This window comes from Elgaria multicarinata, chromosome 3 (genome assembly GCF_023053635.1).
Source record: "Elgaria multicarinata webbii isolate HBS135686 ecotype San Diego chromosome 3, rElgMul1.1.pri, whole genome shotgun sequence".
NCBI classification, from domain to species: Eukaryota; Metazoa; Chordata; class Lepidosauria; order Squamata; family Anguidae; genus Elgaria; species Elgaria multicarinata.
In genome coordinates, this window is record NC_086173.1 from 39,781,695 (window position 1) to 39,801,769 (window position 20,075).

Below are 20,075 nucleotides of genomic sequence, written 5' to 3' on the forward strand. Positions count from 1 at the left end.
GTTGTGGAGTCCAATACACCCGAAACAATTTTTTTTGCTGAATAAGGCGTAACCTAAGATCAGTGGAAATGTCATACAAAGACACTAAGACAACAATCCATTGATTAGGCAAAATAAGGCACTCCAATTCTCAACTTTATTCCTGTCTTAGACCTTGGGTATCATATTTATTTACTGTTATTAAGTACTTATAAATATGGATCATAGTCCCACATGGCTGTTGAACTGCTAAGTAATTCCAGCAGTAATGGAGGCTCTGAAGCTGTAAAAGTGGTCAGATGGAACCTAGATTCCAGCAAGTGTTGCAGTTCCAAGAATTGCCGTTCAGCCATAGTAGGTAAATTATATTTAACACATAAATCAGAAAATGACAAGAACTCATCATCCGGACCTATTAAATGTTTAGCTCAAAATGCATAAACACTGGGACTTAGCATGTGATCTGAACAGGGTCACTGTATGATCAGATTTAAAATTGCACACTGGAAGCCCGGTGAAATAAAAATATTTTCAGCTTATGATGAAAGAGAAAAAAGATTCTGGGGGCAGGGCGGGAGAGAAGAGTATTCTAGATTCTGGCAGCATCTCAGAAGAAAACCAGGGTCTGAAGCATATCCGACACACATCTTGAGATGGTACCAGGAGCAGGGCCTTGGAACTTTATCTTAATGCTTAGATGGGCTTATGTGGGAGAAGGTGGCCCTTAAGGAAATCTGTTACAGGACTATCTAGGGCAAGGGTGAGGAACTTATGGTCCTCTAGATATTATTGCACTACAACTCCTATAATCTCTTGCCATTGTCATGCTTCCTGGGACTGATAGGAGTTGGAGGTACTGCCTGTCCCAGCCCCTGTTGGTATGTAGTCTGTTTTTATGCTTTTTATGGTGTTAAATCGTGTATATTGGTTTTTAAATGTTCAATGTTTTTAATCTTTGTATTCTGCCCAGAAAACTTCAACTAAGGGGTGGTATGTAGTTTTTGTGAATAACAATAACAACATATGGAGGGTGACTGTTTCCTCATACCTGATTTAAGGGTCTAAAGACCAAAAGCAGCACTTTGAATTGGGTCCAGAACCAAGTAGGTTGCCAATGAAAGTGACAAAGGATCAGTTATATGTTCTTACAAGGGGATGCCAGGCAAAAGTCTGGCTGCATTTTGGACTAAATAAAGCTACTGGACAGCTTCAAAGGCAGCCTCACATCAAGTGCATTGCAATAGTCAGCTTTATGGAGGCGCGTTATTGCTCTTAAAACTATGACTTAGGTTTCTGCTGAATTTGGTCATAAGGCAGTCTAAGATTAAACTCAGAGAAAAAAATCAGTCAGAATAGTCTTTAAAAAAGTCAAAGTTGAGGGAGGTTGTAGTGTTGGTTGCTTAGAACCCACAGTCATTTTGCAATACTTTTCAGATACTATGTGAATTCCCTCCATGTCCACTGATGATTTGAGTCTTAGACAAGTTCAGACAGAACATGTCCCATCATGTCTTGACTGCCATGATGTGACCAAGACACAGATGCTTCATTCCAGTATCGCTGATAAGAGAAGAGAGTATTTTTATACCAGTTTTTGGGACTTCATCTGTTAATGGGAATACCTGTTAAACCACAATGTACTGTTCCTACATTTGAGAGCTTGGCAGACTTTTCTGAAATAGACACTAATTCTATTATATGCTGGAAAGGAATCTGCTCATACCATATGATAAGTGTAACATAAACAAAAGTTGATATTTGAAAAAGTATAGATTGAAGAACATGTAATTGGGGCATTATTTTTGATTATAAGGAAAGAGGCAGCTGTGGGAAGAGCAGTGCTACAGACCATCTTTTCATGAAGCTTCTACTCCCATCTGCTGGTAAGTCACACAGAATAAGAAGGGATTGCACTTACCTGTAATTGGTGTTCCTTGAGCGGCTTTGTGTAGTCACACAGCACTCTCAGCTGCCCTCCAGTAGAGGCTATAAAGTTGCCATATTTTTCTATGATGGCTCATTGAAGGAACTGAAGGACATAGACATGCTCCCCATCCCTTCAACATGAGGAAAGATGATAGGAATGCTTTTGCATTCTGGTGAAGTTCTAGAAGGTTTTGTGGTTGGGCTGTACATGCACATTTCCCGTTGTGTGACTGCACACAGCCACTTGAACATGTATTACAAGTAAGTATAACCCTGTTTTACTGGTCATATATCCCCATTAAAAATAAGAGCATCTGGTTGCTCCTCCAGCATTGTGTGAGAAGCAGGAAGAGGTTTGCTCTACAGGGTATTTTTTTTCTGGAGGATGCAGCAAAACTATCTCCCAACACAGAATGTAAAAGATTTGAGGTCTCTTAGCTCTGTATAGCTGAGTGGAATCATTTGCTGGGGTCTCCTCATATCTGTGCTTCAAAAAAGAAGTGTAGTGGAACAATAGGACATGTCTTCTAAAGCTTACTGCCCTGGTCTCCATTTTTATAATAGCTACAGAAGGCAAAGATGCTGTCAGAAGAATGGATACTGGAAATGAGTATAAGAAACCCCTTTTCCGTTCTGTGTAAAAATAAATGCTGAAAAAATAAAACCTCAAAACAAAATTATAAAGGAATTTTATTAGAAAATATTTTTAAAATACAGGCAAAAGACTTGGAAAACAAAGGCACGCCTTTAAAAAGTATCTTTGGCCTCGACCCAAAGTGCCATGAAACTGAAAACATGCTGCATCAATATTATTATTATTATTATTATTTATTTATATAGCACCATCAATGTACATGGTGCTGTACAGATAGCTTCTCTTGAAATGGAGGAGGTTTTCAAAAGCAGTTTTTGACTTGAGCTTGGGAGATCTACTTTTTAAAAATAAATAATAAAATCCCACTGGGCAAGCACAAGTCATTGGTTGTGTCTAATAGTACTTCTTTTTATCTCAACCTATATATAAGGAGGGGATCCAAAGAGCTATTTTGGCAAATCAAGTCCTTGTAAAGATAGTTTGCCAAAGTCTCCTCAGTTTCGAAAATGGTTGCCCATACAAGATGATGACGGCATTGTAATTCAAGAAACACTTCTTGGGAGCGTGGAACTAGTTGTAGAATTCTTTGTACTGTGGCCATCGAGTGAATGATTGGCTGTTTTACCTCACTAACGACAGTTAGAAGTGTGATTAGCTGTCATCCGAATACTGTCTTGTTTTTTGCCGTGGTTTTTGTCCTATAATGTTTTGTCCCATTTTAAAACATGTCTTAAAAAGACCTCCCTAAACTACTTTTCACATGCATATACTTAAATGTATAAATATTACTCTGTATATTCAGGTATAATAGCTTGCTTGTGCAGCCCTGTAGAATTCTGGAAAGATTAAGAAATCCAAAAACATCTAAGTGAAATCTTCCAAAGCAAGTGTCTGCACTCCGCATATTTTATTTTTTTCTTTTATATAAAAATGTCCGTTTTCTCAAATCGCTGAATATGCTTTAGGATTTTATGTACTTTTGTTTGCTTGTGTCACTTTTTTTTTTAAAAAAAAAATGGATGGCATTTATTGTGACTGTCTTTTACTGTGGTATTTCTTGGGAAATGAAAAATGGTGTAGATGAGTAGCAGGAAAGGAATGAGTATTCAGATACAGAATGTTTACAGATCAGTTTGAGTGAATGTAATCCACAAGGTTACAGACAGGGAGGATTTAACTTCAAAGCACTGCTCTCCCTAAATTGGTAAATGCAGGACTTTGTGTAGAGCATGGACTCAGCCACATTTGTCCATTTGTAAACAAATAATGTTTACCTTTCCCACTTATAGCCTTGCTTTATTTTAGAACCCATTTATTGCATTTCATGCAGAATAAAATATGCAAACTAGCTGTCAGTTTTCAGTTGCACTAATAAACTGTGTTTATTGGCATAGTTCATTTTAAAAATGAGAACTTGTAAAGAAATTAAGTGCCATTTATATGAATGATGGGGGTTTGAGAAAAAAACAATTAAATCCAAAAAGCTTGTTTCTGTATTAGTCATTTCTAAAATTTACTATTGAAGTTCTTCATAAGGGAAATATAATCAGGAAGATGTTTTAAGACTGTATTCAATAGTTATAAAACACTTTTAAGTCAAAGTGCTATACAATAAGATAAAACCAAAGATAAGTGCTGCCTGCAGGGTTGCCGTATTGTAAAATAAAGGGCTGTTTTCATGTCATTCTCTAAGTTGCATTAATTGTCCTCAGTTCATTTTGGTGCCATGGAACAAACATGATAGATGGGAGTCATTCGGGTCCTTGGATAGTACAGTGTAGTGGTAATAGGGGCATTTTGCTGTTATCAATAGAAAGCCACATTGTTGCTTTGAATAACTTTTTTTTATATAAGTGTGAGTTATACAACGTGAAACTAAATAAGTAAATATCAATATGTAATGTGTATGCATATGTATATTGAGAACATCTAAAAGAAATTGCTAGAGAAAATTTCCTTTTTAAAATGTGCATGTACTATGTCCCCTTGCTTGCCTGAATGGAAAGGAAGGTAACATGTAGTTCAAAATTACTGTATAGCCACAGGATTTTAATACATTAATTTACCCTCAGCTCATGTATTTAATTGAAGTAGTTTCAGGACCATGTACACAAAATGTGACATTGGAACTGGGGTCCCTTCTGTAACATCTAGGCCAAGTAGCTGATGTCTTGAATATGTCATGTATTTCCATACTCCTATTCTATATTGTTGATTATCACTGGAGGAGTTGGGGAAATGAATATTCTAATTTTCTTAACACATGGGGAAGTAGAAGTAGGTGTTACAAAGGCATGGGGAAGAACTCATTTATGGGGCTGCCATTGTCTCTTTGTAATATGTAGCTCCACATCCTTAGTTTTGGTGGATCAGATTCAGCTCATGAGCTGTACTTCAATGGAAGAGACAGGTACAAATGCTTTGAAAGAATGATCAAAATCTGGTATTTATGAGAGTGACTAAAATCCAGTATTTAATAATGTCTTTGAAAGGAAGGAAACAAAATTGCCTTACATGGTAAGTTGGGATATTTAAAAGATAAATGAACTGAAAATATTGTAGGCTGGGATTCCAGTATTTTAAACATGTTCAAGAGCTTGAATGTGGCATGGCAAGTACACATTTTTAGCTTTTAGCTTTTTCTTTTCAACAGCAGATCGCTTTGCTCTGTCACAGGGTGGTTCCAGACAGAGAACTCCTAGTGCTAGCAATCAGAAAGTATTGTGCAGTTGTTACATCTTTTTCTCCCTAACAGATTTTCTGTGTTAAGGAAAAAGACAGAATTTATAAGAATACTCAGGAGGGTCACAAGAAGAAAACTTCATCTGGACTCCCTGAAAATGTCCATGAATAAGGCAGGCCAATGACACCATAAAACCCCCACCTGGAAGTACCTATAGATTGGTTTTAAAAGTCCCCTCAGTTTCAAAATTGATTTGCCATGTGGAGGGAAGAGATGCTGTTCAAGTAATAAAACCCAAGCCATTTTGGGTGCATGAAACTAGATTCCATGGGTTTTAGATCTAGTATTTAGGAGAATAGCCAAAATCTAGTATTTCATGTCTTTGAAAGGAAACAAAATCAACTTATATGGTAAGTCAGGATATTTAAAAGATAAATGAACTGCAAATATTACAGGCTGGGATTCCAATATTACTTTAAAATAATATTGTTTAATACATTTTGGCTCAATAAATATGTGAAATGTTGTAAGATATATTGCTGCCTTCAATTTCTATCCCAGTTTGTAGAATGCTATGCCTTTTTTTACACAGATGTGTTGATTTCTTCTAAAACTGACAAACTCTTGGTATTGTGTAGTTTTATAATAAAGGAAGTGGCTTTTGTGTGTTCCGTACTGCCCTCCAAGTTATTTACTGGAATTGATGCTTTTATAATATATATTTTCATGGTGAATAAAGATTTTTTTAAAGACTTGTAGTAGTCTAAGAAAGGAAAGGAGTTTGTGTTTTTGAAAGGAAAGGCTCTTAGGCTGCTTAACCTACAAAGATGAGTGTATTTATCTATATATCTACATATCTACATATATCTACATGGGCCTTTGGAGTCCATGAGAAGGCAGGTATGTTGAGTGATGGTGCTATTCACTACCTATCAGCTTAACCTATCATGAGGATACAAATGTGGGTGGGACACTGATCTCCTTGGAGGAAATGCAGGATATCAATGTAACAACTATAGCAGAATGTATTTTTCTCATCCAAATCATTTAATTTTTTTAGTGCATTTGTATCCCACTCTTCCTTCATGGACCTTAGCTGGGAGTTAGTTCCACAACACCTCCGTGAAGTAGTTTGAGGGGTTGTGTCTTGCCAAAAGCCATTCAGCCAGCTTTGTTATTGAACGTTTAAATCCAGCTGGTGGTCTTAAAGATCAGACTTTTAGAAAAGGTTAAGCACCTTTCCTCTGAAAGGAGACCACTTAAGCTAAATTAGACATCTTAGATCTAGTCACTCTTCTAAATTTTATTCTTGGTTGTTAATATAGGAACAGAAAGGCTTATGTATTAAAATTCTTACTGTTTCTTTTCCAGCTAGAAAATCCCAGATATTTACGTGAGAAACCAATACCTTTGTCATTGGTAGGTAGTGTTGTCCTATTTGGTTTTGTAATATTTTTTTCTAGTTATGAATTCCCTTCAAAGATGATGCTAAGTACAAACTTTCATTTTTTCAATAGATGTCACCCAAGATAGATGTGGGAAGAAACAGCACTTCTCGTGATGAACCTATGTTCCGTATGCATGAAAAGGAGGTAATATTTTTGATTTACCTTTTCTGTGGGGCTAATATTCAAAGTACTGTATTTCTTCGATTGTAAGACAAACACTAATTTCAGTACCACCAACAGAAAAAAAAAAAACCCTAAGACAGAACCGTGATTCTAAGATGCATCCCATTTTTAGAGATGTTTATACGGGGGGAAAAGTGCGTCTTAGAATTGAAGAAATACGGTAATTTATTTGGGGTTTCTGTATTTAAAACAAGAATATATATATATATATATATATATATATATATATATATATAGGCTTGGATCCAGGGGTTCTGGCTTCTTTGACAGGTAAGATATTTGAGGTGGAACAGGATAAACTGTTAAATATGACGACAAACATGATTCAGAAAGGTGATACTGGCTCAGTTCAGACAATATGTTTCTCTATCCCATGGGAAAACTCCACTCAATGGTTGAGTTTTTAGGAGGTACTCATAACAGAACATGTTCTAAGTCCACCGTGTGTGACTGTGGGCTCCTGTGGAGTTGAGTAAGAGTCAACGTGATGTTAAAGAAGTAGTACCATCAAATATCTTTTGAATTAAATCACAGAAAGTGGTATTTGAATATTTAGTATTTTATTTTTATGTTTTATTTTATTCTATAAAAGACTTGGCAAATTTTATATGTTAATATAAGCTGCTTTTAGGTGTTCATGTTTTTATTTTCTCTAAATAAAACTGTAAGCAGTTTTTAAGGTTTGCAGTTTGGCACGTGGCAGTGGGTTCATAAGTTCTATTTGAAGTCTGCAGAGCTTAATTATGTATAGCTCTGTGCAGAATTGTAGCCAGAGTCTTCACACATTTAATCAAGAAATGCAATTGGTTTTTTTTAAAAAAGTAAAAAGGCATCTTGTATGTTTCCCCCCCCAGTCACTTTTGAGTCCATGTTATTCTTGGGTTCTTGCTGGTGGCTGCTATTCTAGTACTTGCTCCCTTTTGGAATATATTATATAGAATAATTAAAAGTGGCTGCTCCCTTTTGATGTTTTAGCCATGCATGTAATGAAATCTTTACTTTCGGAGATGACATATTGGTGTTGAAATAAACATCCCAGTTCTACCACATGTGTGCATTTAAAGGAAGAAACCTCTCCTGAACCTGTTCATATACTGTATCTAAGATTATTCTTAAATTTGTTGTGGTTTTGTGTCTTCTCCACACCCTGAGTTATTTTTTGTTGTCTGCCGATAGCTCACATGTATTTTAGTATGTGGTTTCTATAAGAAGCTTGCAAATACAATATTGTTTGGTATGCAGTTTAAGATGTGACTAAATGGCAACTAGCTAAAAATGAACAGACATACGTAGTAAGCAGTCCCATGGTGAATTTATTGTGGTTTACCTTCTGCCTGTCCCACCCCAAAGTGTCAATACTTACTATGCACAGTTGAGCACAGTATTGCCACTGAAAAGATGACAGTGTTGTTTTGTAGATATAAAAGAGATTATATATATATATATATATATATATATATATATATATATAAATAAAAACAGTGGTTTCATTATGAACATAAACGAATAGTTTGGGGAAGAAACTCACTGGCAAAAATCTATTCATACCTGTATGCATGAAGTTCAACTATACGTGGGTGGCTGCTTCGCTTTGAAAACTTTATGCTGAGAGTTTTGTGTTCCCTGCAGCTAGGAAGGTAACAGGATTAACTGTTTTGTGTAACTTAGCAGCAGTGCAGGATCACTTAGAAGAAATATTATTTCCTCGGAGCACAGTAGTAGTTCTGAAGCTTTCTCACATAGCATGACTCAGAACAAATTCACCATTGTGCCAGATCAGGACCTTTCTATTGCAGTACAATAACTAGCTGTGTAATTGCTAGTTATAATTCAACTAAACCCATCTGATTAAGTACACAGAGATGTCTAACATTAATGGGATATTGGGAGCTGGAAATAGTGAAGGATGGCATTTTAGAAGGCTGTGCATGCAGAGGCATGAGTATTTGTATGGAACAGTCCCTTAGCCAAAATAAATAGAACATAAGAACTTAAGAAGTGCCATGCTGGATCAGACCAAGGGTCCATCTAGTCCAGCACTCTGTTCACACAATGGCCAACCAGCCATTGGCCAGGGATGAACAAGCAGGACATGGTGCAACAGCACCCTCCCACCCATGTTCCCCAGCAACTGGTGCACACAGGCTAATTGCCTCGAATACTGGAGATAGCACACAACCATTAGGGCTAGTAGCCATTGATAGCCTTTGCCTCCAGGAATTTATCCAACCCCCTTTTGAAGCCATCCAGATTGATGGCCATTGCTACATCTTGTGGTCCATAATTTAACTATGCGCTTTGTGAAGTACTTCCTTTTATTTGTCCTGGATCTCCCACCAATCAGTTTTTGCAAGTAGAGAAGGTGTATGTGCCAGAGCCCCAACACCCACAAGAAATAATTGAATTGAAGTTATTTTGTATATCTAGTTTAGGGTACTGGTGTGCACTGTGAACCGGTTTCATTTATTGGCCTTGATCCAAATTATGTTGCCTCCATTGCCATTAATCCCAACAGCTGGTCATATTCTAGCTCAGCACTTTTTCTGGAGACTGTGAAAGCCATTGTGATCCAGTAAGTAGGGTGGGAGGCATGGAATGGGGAGACTTCATTTCAACTCCCTATGCAGCCATAGACTTTATTGATTTACCTTAGGAAAATCATTACCACTCAATCATGTTTACTGGTACAGTGGGAATATTAATTACCTGTTTCACAGTATGGCTATAGACACAGTGAAAAAATGGATTGTAAACCACTTTGTCAGTCAAGCATGCTGTGGAAAACTCATTTCATAATATAATAGCCATTTGTTTAATCATGTTATCTATTTCCCTACTTTTCTGTTTGCTCTTAATAGCTTTTCCTTGTACTCAGGGACAGGTAACAAGTTTTAAATGTAGAGAAGAATAGGGAGTACCAGGCTCAGATTAGGTAGTTCTATGGGCATTTGTTCAACATGTTATACCTGCCTAAATAATTCTTGGGTATCATAACAGTGCTTTGGCAGGGTAATGGACTAGGTGAGAGCCAATAAACCAGGACACAATACAGACAAGATGGAGATACTTCCTGTGAGTGATTCATCTGTCTGGTTAAGTAGTATTCAACCTGTTCTTGAGGTGGTTGTACTTCCCCTAAAGCAGGGGTGGGTAACACATGGCCTGTGGCTGCAGTGGCAGCAGCAAAACATTTGGTGGCAAACTGCTGGTTGCCTAAATAGGTCAATTTTTTCTTTAAAACTTTGATTTTAAGTTGGATTTGGCTGTTGTGGTTTGCTGCCTAAGTTTGTTGGTAAACTTGAAATTGTTTTTCTGTTGCTGCCACGAAAATTAGGCGGAGTACATGTGTTGAAATCAGCACCTGGAGCCCCCAGAATTGTCTACCTGTGCCCTAAAGGATTGGGTTTGTAGTTTTGGGTGCTCTTAGCACTAAAGGCTCAGGTGGCTTCAGTGGCTCAGATGGCCTTTATCAGCTTTGACTGTTATACCAACTTCAACCCTATGTGGCCTTGCAACTCTGGTAATCTTCTGTTCAGGTTATTGCAATGCATTATGTATAGGGCTATCTCCGGAGATGGTCCGGAAACATCAGTTAGTCCGAAATAGGGTGGCTAGACTGGTAATAGGTCTGGCTGATGTGCAGATACTTTGTCTTCTACCAGTCCATTTCTGTGGATTATGGAATTCAGCCAAATTCAAAATGCTGATTTTAACTTTTTCATCCAAGTTACCAAAAGAGAATTTCTTCCCATATTTACCTGCCAGATACTAATCTGGGGCTCTTCTGCTGGTGCAGAAGAGGTACGGTGGATGGCTACAAGAGAGGATATTTTCATTGATGATGCTCCATTTGTGGAATGCCCTTTCCAGCACCTGTATTAAAGTCTTATGGGAGGCAGGGGAATACCTTTTTATTCTCCCTGGCATTTTAACAACTGTCTTTAGTGCTTCTAGATCACTGCATTTTTATTTCTGCAGTTCTACATTGTTTTATGTGCTGGTATTTTTATTCGTTACTGCTGATTTTTATTTTGTTTTTTAATGCTGTTTTCATTTATCATTTGTATTTTATGTTTTAATTTATTCTACAATGCTCAGAGAACTTGGGTTATTGTGCAGTTTAAAATTATAAAAAATAAAAATAAACAGTTGGTCATCAATACTCCACCTGTGTTCATAAACATTAGGCTTTTAAAGATACTATTCTATATCTTAAATACATTTATTGAGTAAAGTATGGGATAAAGCAATCCTATTCTCAATATAAGGGGTAGTACTAGAGATAATATTAGACATGTTTAAGTCTATAATATGAATGGTTGAGGTCTATAAAGGACTTATGAACAACAACATAAAGTGTTCCATTATAAATGAGGCACCTTTTCTATTTTATAGAACATATATAGGTGTGGGTCCAAAGAACTGTGTGGGAGGCTATGAATAAGTACTTTTAAATTAATTCTTCTGTAAGTGTTATCAGAAACAACTTTCAGTATATTACTGCACTATGTTAGGAGTTCAGTTACATTATGAGCAACATGGTGAATAAGGAAGATACTGGTATTAGCATATAAATTGTAGTGGGCCATAAAAATGTCTTGAAAAGACTTGTACAAGGGTTTGCATAAATGAAAGAACATCTCTGGATTTGGGATCAATACTATTATGCAGCATTCTTCTGCTAGGTTAGAAACAGCCCTTCCATGACTGGAAGAGTTTTTCTTTTCACAGATGGGCACTTTGGGATCCAGGGTATAGACTTGGAGCCAAAGTTTTTGTTGTGCATTGTAGAAGGCACTTTCATTTATGTATAGTGCATATGTATGTTGACACAGCCTCCTCTCCCAACTAAAACCCTTTAGTCTTGAAAGGCCACTTCAAATGGTGGGGATAGGGAGGGCTCTAGAACGAGTAGAAAACCCTTGCTGCACCATAAATGAGCAGAGATGCCCCCTGCTTGCATAGGAGATGTTTGGATCCATGCCATGGAAAAGAATTCTATTAGCCACTTGGCACTGGCATCTACATATAAGATTGTGCAGTTGGTTTAATTGGTGAGGTGAAGATCAATATTTATGTAGTGCTGTTGCATCCTGTTAGAGATTAGTTTGAATTTGGAGCAGTTTGCCGTCAGTGGAACACAGTAGGTGAGAGAGAGAGGAAGCAAGGGGAGGGAGGAAGTAAAAGGAATGATAGGAATAGTTGGGAATGTGGCCAAGAGACTATCAATGTTCTTTGAGGGCCTTCTTGGTACTCGTCCCCAATTATGGAATGATCTCCCCGTTCCCCCAACTGCTGATTGAACCCTTATAGTCATTTTTATGAATCCATCTGAGCACACTAACTCATAATGTTTTAGTTTTGAGCTTTATAGGTTTAAGGTGTAAGTCTATGCTCTCAGGTAGATTAATAAAAATGGTTCTCAGGAATTTATGCCAAATAACTTCAGCAAATAATACTGTCTGAAAATACGCTTTTATTTTAAAAATGGTACTGATGATTAAACCTTTTAATGCTTTTAAATAGGGGTGTGCACGGACCCCCCCGCTCCGCTTCTCTTCCAGATCCGCGATTTGCGGATTGGGCCGCTTCGCTCTGCCCCCACTCCGCCTATGTCCGCTCTGCTCTGCTGCGGAGCTCCGGATTCGGATCGGAGCTCCGTTTCCCCCCCCATAGGCTTGCATTAAGCTAAAAAAGTATACAACTTTTTTTCTGCTAAAGTTAGAAACCTCAAGTTTGGCACCATGACACCTCATGGATGTATACACACGCACGCCAAGACTCAAGGCAATCCCATCATCCCCTGATTTTTGGGGAATTTATGAAAATCAGGCACCCCATTCATACCCCTTTCGATAGCTCCGTCAATTTGCACGTTAGAAACCTCAAACTCGCCACCATGATAGCTTATCCAGGGATACACATGCACGCCAAGACTCAAGGCAGTCCCATCATCCCCTGATTTTTGGGGAATTTATGAAAATCGGGCACCCCATTCACACCCCTTTCCATAGCTCCGTCAATTTGCACGTTAAAAACCTCAAACTCGCCATCATGATAGCTTATCCAGGGATACACATGCACGCCAAGACTCAAGGCAGTCCCATCATCCCCTGATTTTTGGGGAATTTATGAAAATCGAGCACCCCATTTGCAGATGTGGACTGTTCTCTGACATTTGTACAGATAAAAACAAGTGAAGTGGGCACACTCACAGATGCCATCTAGACCCACAGTCATGCCAAGGTACAAGGCAATCCCATCATCCCCTGATTTTTGGCGGGGCTTAAACCTGCAGACAGCTCAATGGGGCCATTTCAAAGGAAATCCCAAGATGCCATGAATTGGGGAGTAGAGATCAACCTAAATATGAATCTTCTTCCACACTTGAAAAATGGATTTGGAACTTCCAAAAGTCTAATTGAGCGCAGGAAGGACTTCTCCCCTGAGTCAAAGCCAGAAACAAACCATCCCTGCGAGGCGGGCAGGGGAGGAGGGAGGGAAGGCAGGCAAGCAGCAGACATTTCTGGGAGCATAAGGAAGTGAGCCAAGGATAAGCCAGTAATGCATATAAAATGGAATGAATAAATAAATAAACAAACAAAGGAGGGGTGGAATTAAAAGCAGCGGTGTTGCTGAATAAACAACAAGAAGAACTTTAAAAAAAAGGCTATATCTGTCTTTTACCAGTAATGGGGGTGGGGGTGGACATGCCCAAAGGGGGAAGCATCAGCCAATTTGACTGGTCCTGTCTAGGTACCAGTCTTTTAAGAAGCAAACGCTCACTTCAACTCATGATAGGCATTGCTCCACTGGGTTACTCTTTGGAGGGCTCTGATGGCCCTCCAAGTACAGGAGAGTGAGGGCATGTCCACATGCTCTAGGGGAGCTCATCCTCTTGCACCACATCTATTCAGTTGTTCCCCAAAGTTAGGGTGGGTAGCAGTGCTGTGTTTTTTCTATCTCTTATTATTGGCTTAGTATATGATTTTAGGTTGTGTTTGTGCATTTGGTGGGGCTACTGTTTTAAAAAACACTGGGAAAAGTCCGTTCAGACTAAGAAATGGAAGTTCCCAGAATCCCAAGTTACCCGTTTTGCCTATCCCCTCCTCCAACTTTGGGATCATGTGATCATGACCGGGAGTTGACTCTGCCCCTCAGGAATCCAAAAGGTAATCTTTTTCCCGCCTTTACCCTACTTTTTTAAAAATTCTAGCAAGCGAACCGCACCATGCAAAGAGCTGAGAGTAGGCTCAAAATGACCCCCAGCCATGACTCTCTAAGCACAAGAAGTTTCAGAAAGATAGCTTCAAAAACAACACAGTTAATCCCCTTTTCTTTTCCGCAATGCAATCCTATGGGCGAAATGTTTCAAAATGGTGATCGGATCGGTCCGCGGAAAGAGGATCGCTCCGAAAATGGTCGCTTCTCTTCGCCTTGCTTCTAGGGGTCTGCGGTCCGCTTCTACTCCGCCTCTGGGCAAGGCGGAGCAGGCCAATTCGCTTCTGATTCTCCGGTTCTAATCGGAGCGGAGCACATGCCTACTTTTAAACATGGAAAAGCACAACCACAAGTATTAACTTCTCTTGCTCTGTCAATTAGAAAATAAGAATGTGTTGTTGCTTTTGTATAAGCTCAGTTATAACAAAGACCTTTAGCTTTATAGCATGAAAATGTAGTAGCAGATGAAACTTTATGCATGTGCAAAAAAATAAATATGGGATTTAAAAAGAATATAAACTACTTAGCAACAAAATGGACTGGGTTAAATGGGTGAACTGGCTCTTTGCTTTTACCCTTTACCCTTTATTCATTAACCATTCCTGCACCTGTTTTGACTCCCTAACAGCAAACATATGGCATTTTTAAATGATAACCACATCACAGCAAATATGAACATTATCAACCAGCAATTTTTAGTAGCTGCTCTGTGCTTCTGAAATCAATTAAATTGTTTGGTAACTGTCATCAGTGAAAAACTGTGGGTTCAAATAAGGAAGAAGTAACAAAACAAGGGCATATTGGTTTCTAGCACTTCCAGAACAACTGAGAACAGATGGTAGAAATGGTTCATTTTGAGAAAGAGGAAAGTTGCCTTTGAACTCCACCCATCCTGAATGCCACCCACCCATAAAATGAAAAAGGGAGTGAGGTTCTTATTTACGTTCTGAGCAACATAAAACCAAACATGTTGTTAGGAATTGGTTTTGAACTTTGAGTGGAATAGAAAACAAGTCTAGCTGCATAACACCAGTATTATTTTAGTGGTTTTAAACAACTTTCAAACAATTGATTTACTTGATGTAAACTGTGGGGTTTTTAGAGCCTTTTTGTGTTTCTGTTTACCTTTAGGGCTTCCATTCCACTGCTCGTGGTCATATTTTGGATGGCATTTTGAAAAAAATCTCTCATCTTTCCTTTCAACCAAAAATGTTATCTAAAGTATAAATGAAGCCTCTGCAGAGCAAAAGTAAATACATTTTGAATTGGTTTCTCACCTCCTCCCCCCTTATCTCAGATAGTTGCACTGAGAGAAATGAAGGCATTATAAGACATTTCTGAAAGACACGTTTCTGGCAATTCCATTACTATGAATACAAATGTACAAATTAGCGAATTCCATATTCTGGACGCTTTATAGTGATTTATGTGCAGTGTTATGCCATCTTGTGGTTGAATAATTGTATGCTAGGTGAAACTACTAAGTATCAATGTCATTTTATCAAGGTTGCTTTATGACCACAGGGCAAATCAGGGTTTGACTGTGCTCCTAAACTTGGATCCTCTGAATACTTCTATCTGAGGGTTGAGCCACGCTTCTGTCTTGTGGAAACCTAAGCAGAATATGCTTGTGGGAAAATCTTTAAATATCGTTATGATTTAGAAATGGATTTGTTGAGCCTCAGAGTAATGTTTATAGCTGATTTCCTTTACAAAATTGAAGATAGGGAATTGGGAAAAAGCCTCTTGCTTGGTAATTGGTATGATTTGATAGGATTTGCAAATTTCTTACTGGGTAACGATATTCCTCAATTTTTGTGCCATCACTCTGTCAAGAATTATCTGTCCTAATCACATAAGGGCAGGATGAGAACAACTATGTCCTCTAAGATTATATAAAGGGATGCATTTCTGGGTAATCTGCCAGGGACTGCATACAGTGGTTGGCAATGCCAGAGCCAAAAATTGCCACCCAGCCCCCTCTCTGTGTGTCATCCTCCTTTCCGGATGGTGATCCCGAGAGAAGAGAAATAGGTTGGGTGATGAATGTCCTGAGAGAGCAAGAAGGTGAGGGGTAGTGATCTTGAGTGGGAAGGAGGGTGGTGTGCGTATATTTAGCAATTAGGTATATTTGCTCTAATTTTGCTAACTTTGAAACACTGTCAAAATGAATGTGTACAAGGTGTTTGGCCTCTGAATATTTTGATAACATATGTCACTCTCTTGGTTGTCATTCTGTCTACTGGTATATTATTATTATTATTATTTATTTATATAGCACCATCAATGTACATGGTGCTGTACAGAGTAAAACAGTAAATAGCAAGACCCTGCCGCATAGGCTTACAATCTAATAAAATCATAGTAAAACAATAAGGAGGGGAAGAGAATGCAAACAGGTACAGGGTAGGGTAAGCAGGCACAGGGTAGGGAAAAACTAACAGTAGAAAGTAACAGTAGAAGGCATAAATAAATTTCAAATGGCCAGTTTGATGTTTATTTATTTATTTATTTATTTGTTACATTTATATACCGCCCCATAGCCGAAGCTCTCTGGGTGGTTTACAAAAGTTTAAAACAGTAAACATTAAAAAAGTATACAAAATTTAAAAACCATCAGAAACATAAAAACAACAGTATCCGTTTAAAAACAATTCTGGGGTCCATTAGAAAACAGTCTTAGCGTTGTTAAATGCTGTTAAATGCCTGGGAGAAGAGAAAAGTCTTGACTTGGCGCCTGTAAGATAACAGTGTTGGTGCCAGGCGAGCCTCATCAGGGAGATCATTCCACAGTGGGCTACCACCGAAAAGGCCCTCTCCCTTGTTGCCATCTTCCGAGCTTCCTTCGGAGGAGGCACTCGGAGGAGGACCTTAGATGTTGAGCGCAGTATACGAGTAGGTTCATGTCGGGAGAGGCGTTCCATCAGGTATTGCGGTCCCAAGCCATGTAGGGCTTTATAGGTTAAAACCAGCACCTTGAATTGGGCTCAAAAACGTATAGGCAGCCAATGCAAGCGGGCCAGAATCGGAGTTATATGCTCAAACCTCCCTGTACCAGCTATCAATCTGGCCGCTGCATTTTGCACAAGCTGCAGCTTCCGAACCATCTTCAAAGGTTGCCCCATGTAGAGGGCATTGCAGTAATCTAACTTGGAGGTTACCAGAGTATGGACAACTGAAGCTAGGCTTTCCCTGTCCAGATAGGGGCGTAGCTGGGCCACCAACCAGAGTTGGTAGAAAGCACTCTGTGCCACTGAGGCTGCCTGTGCATCAAGTGACAGAGATGGTTCTAGGAGAACCCCCAAGCTACAAACCTCCTTCAGGGGAAGTGCAACCCCATCCAGAACCGGTTGAACACCCCCATCTGGTCAGAAGAACCACCCACCAGCAGCATCTCAGTCTTGTCTGGATTGAGTTTCAGTTTATTAGCCCTCATCCAGTCCATTGTCGCAGCCAGGCACCAGTGCAGCACATCCACAGCCTCACCTGATGAAGATGAAAAGGAGAAGTAGAGCTGCATGTCATCTGCACACTGATGACAGTGCACTCCAAAACTGGTTTCATGTACATGTTAAACAGCATGGGGGACAAGACTGACCCCTGCGGAACCTCATACTGGAGAGTCCACGGGGCCAAGTAATGTTCCCCAAGCACCACCTTCTGGAGCCGACCTGCCAAGTAGGAGCGGAACCATTGCAATGCAGTGCCTCCCACTCCCAACTCAGCCAGATGTTCCAGAAGGCTACTATGGTCGATGGTATTGAAAGCCGCTGAGAGATCAAGGAGAATCAACAGAGTCACACACACCCTGTCTTTCTCCTGACATAGGTCATCATACAGGGCGACCAAGCCTGTTTCACGCCAAAACCAGGCCTGAAACCTGACTGAAATGGATACAGATAATCAATCTCATCCATGAGTGTCTAGAGCTGGCCCGCAACCACCCGCTCAAGGACCTTGCCCAGGAATGAAACATTTGCCACCAGCCTGTAGTTACGAAGATTTTCCGGGTCCAAGGAAGTTTTCTTCAGTAGTGGTCTCACTACCACCTCTTTCAGACGGCCTGGGACCACTCCCTCTTGTAGAGAGACATTAATCACTTCCTTGGCCTAGCCAGTTACTGTTCTAAATTGGATTATTTTGGTAAGATAGAGACATTTTGGGTTATAGCCAAAGTACATGCATCCAACACAACAACAATGGTTATATGAAGGTTGTTTCACCCTTGTACAACCCCTGCTGCATGATATAACAAACCATGGCCAGGCATTGAATATTCAGATCTCGCCAGAACACACCACAGCTGTTTTGATTGTGTGAATCAGGTCAATGTAGATCACTTCTCTTGGCTTTCCTCCCGTTAATTTATATGGAACAAAGATGATTTTTTTATCCAGGCTAGCTTTTTCTCCACTAGTTCCTTTTTGGGTTCTATTTTAGCTGCTGCAAGTCCAGTTGTGGGAATAAACAACTACCACTTTCCTTTGAGTTTTTAAAAAAGTGAAAACGGACATACTAAGAAAAAAACTCCTCAAATGATGTTAATGAAGAAGACATTGGGAAAGCATGGGGACAATTTTCTTTGGAAGAGATAACTCACTGCTGTGAAAATACGGTTTGTATCTGACCAATTACTCCTTTTATTCCAATGTTGTGCCCCTGCAGGCTATTGAAAATATAGACATTGTGCTGTTGTCTCTCCCCCTCCCCTGCCTCGCGTCTGACTGCCTGGAGAGATGTTTGAGAATTATCTTGTTTGCTGGAATGTCAGTGATAAAGCTTGTCTTGTTTTCAGTGTAAAATTGCAAAAATGAAGTTGTGTAGAAAAATCCTGAAGAGAAATGAAAACACAAAACGTGGTAGAATACTACTCTTTCTGCACCTAATTTTGATAGTATTGTTCCAAAAATAAAAGTTATTAGAACTGTTTAATAGCTTCTCCAATCATACAGTGTGTAAAAGGCATATTTGTGATAGTCTTAGCTTTGATAGAAGACTTTTGCTGCTCTTTTAAAGAGCTGTTCTTGTTGAAGGTTTGGATATCTGTAGACAAGGATAGCAGAACCCTCGGTAATGGTAGAGAGGGACAGAGCTTTGTGGCCAGTAGAGTGTAAGGCATGGTTTGGGTAGGTGAGAATAGGTGTGGCTTCTCAGCATTTACTCCTTAATTTTCAGGGCATAGAAAGGCAGGAGGAAGAGAAGATCTCGTAAAATTATGCGGGATTATAATTTATATTTTTTGGGGGAGGGAAATTAAAGAAAAATGCAGGAATGGGCTGTGTTGGAATGGATGTCACTATTGTCAGCTAGGGCAATGTGTTTGAAAAGTGATTCTGCCAAAGTGACTTTATGGAAGTTGAATTTACAGTTAAGGGTTGTGGATGGGGAGGGCATACAACTTGGAATATAACTCTTAGATTAAAATATTTTTTCCCCGGGGTAGACATTCATAAAACATTAGAAGCATAAAATCTTAGGTGGCATTTTCTTTTTGAAAACTCTCCAAACAGACATTTATATTAATAATGAATAGGTAATAGTTCTAAATTTTTAATTTTGAAGTACAAAAAGATGTAAATTTGTAAGTTTTCAAAACCAATACTCATAGGAATTTAAAGTGTTGCTTCTCTGTAGAAATTAAATGGCAAATGTAAAGGAAGGATGATTTTTCAAGCAGATTACTTCTGCTTAAACAGCTGTAAATTTTTAATAAAATAAATATGGTGGACTATTTAAGCAGTATATAAAGAAATGACCCTTGTTTCTTAAATGAAGATTTTGGTGTAAAGGCTGAAAGTACAATCTTGCCATCTATGATGATGATGACATTATTATTTTGTGATGTGCAATTCTTGTTGACTCTAGTGGGATTAAAACAGAAGTAGCTGGGTCCAGAATTGTATACTATAGAGGAGCCTTACCCAACTTGGTGCCCTCCAGATGTTTTGGACCTTAGTTCCCATCAGCCCCAGCCAGCATGGCCTATAGTCAGGAATGCTGGGAGTTGTAGTCCAAAATAACTAGAGAGCATCAGGTTAGG

General features: G+C 39.0%; 1 protein-coding gene across 1 annotated transcript in view; it reads left to right on the plus strand.

The window, feature by feature from the left end:
• The window catches only part of CEP112 (centrosomal protein 112), a 286,793-nt gene that overhangs the window by 28,871 nt on the left and 237,847 nt on the right, over positions 1-20,075 (plus strand). Inside the window, exons 7-8 of the mRNA XM_063120035.1 lie at positions 6,555-6,602; positions 6,701-6,775. Of these exons, the coding sequence (XP_062976105.1) occupies positions 6,555-6,602; positions 6,701-6,775 (123 nt within the window). The remainder of the gene's footprint in view (positions 1-6,554; positions 6,603-6,700; positions 6,776-20,075) is intronic.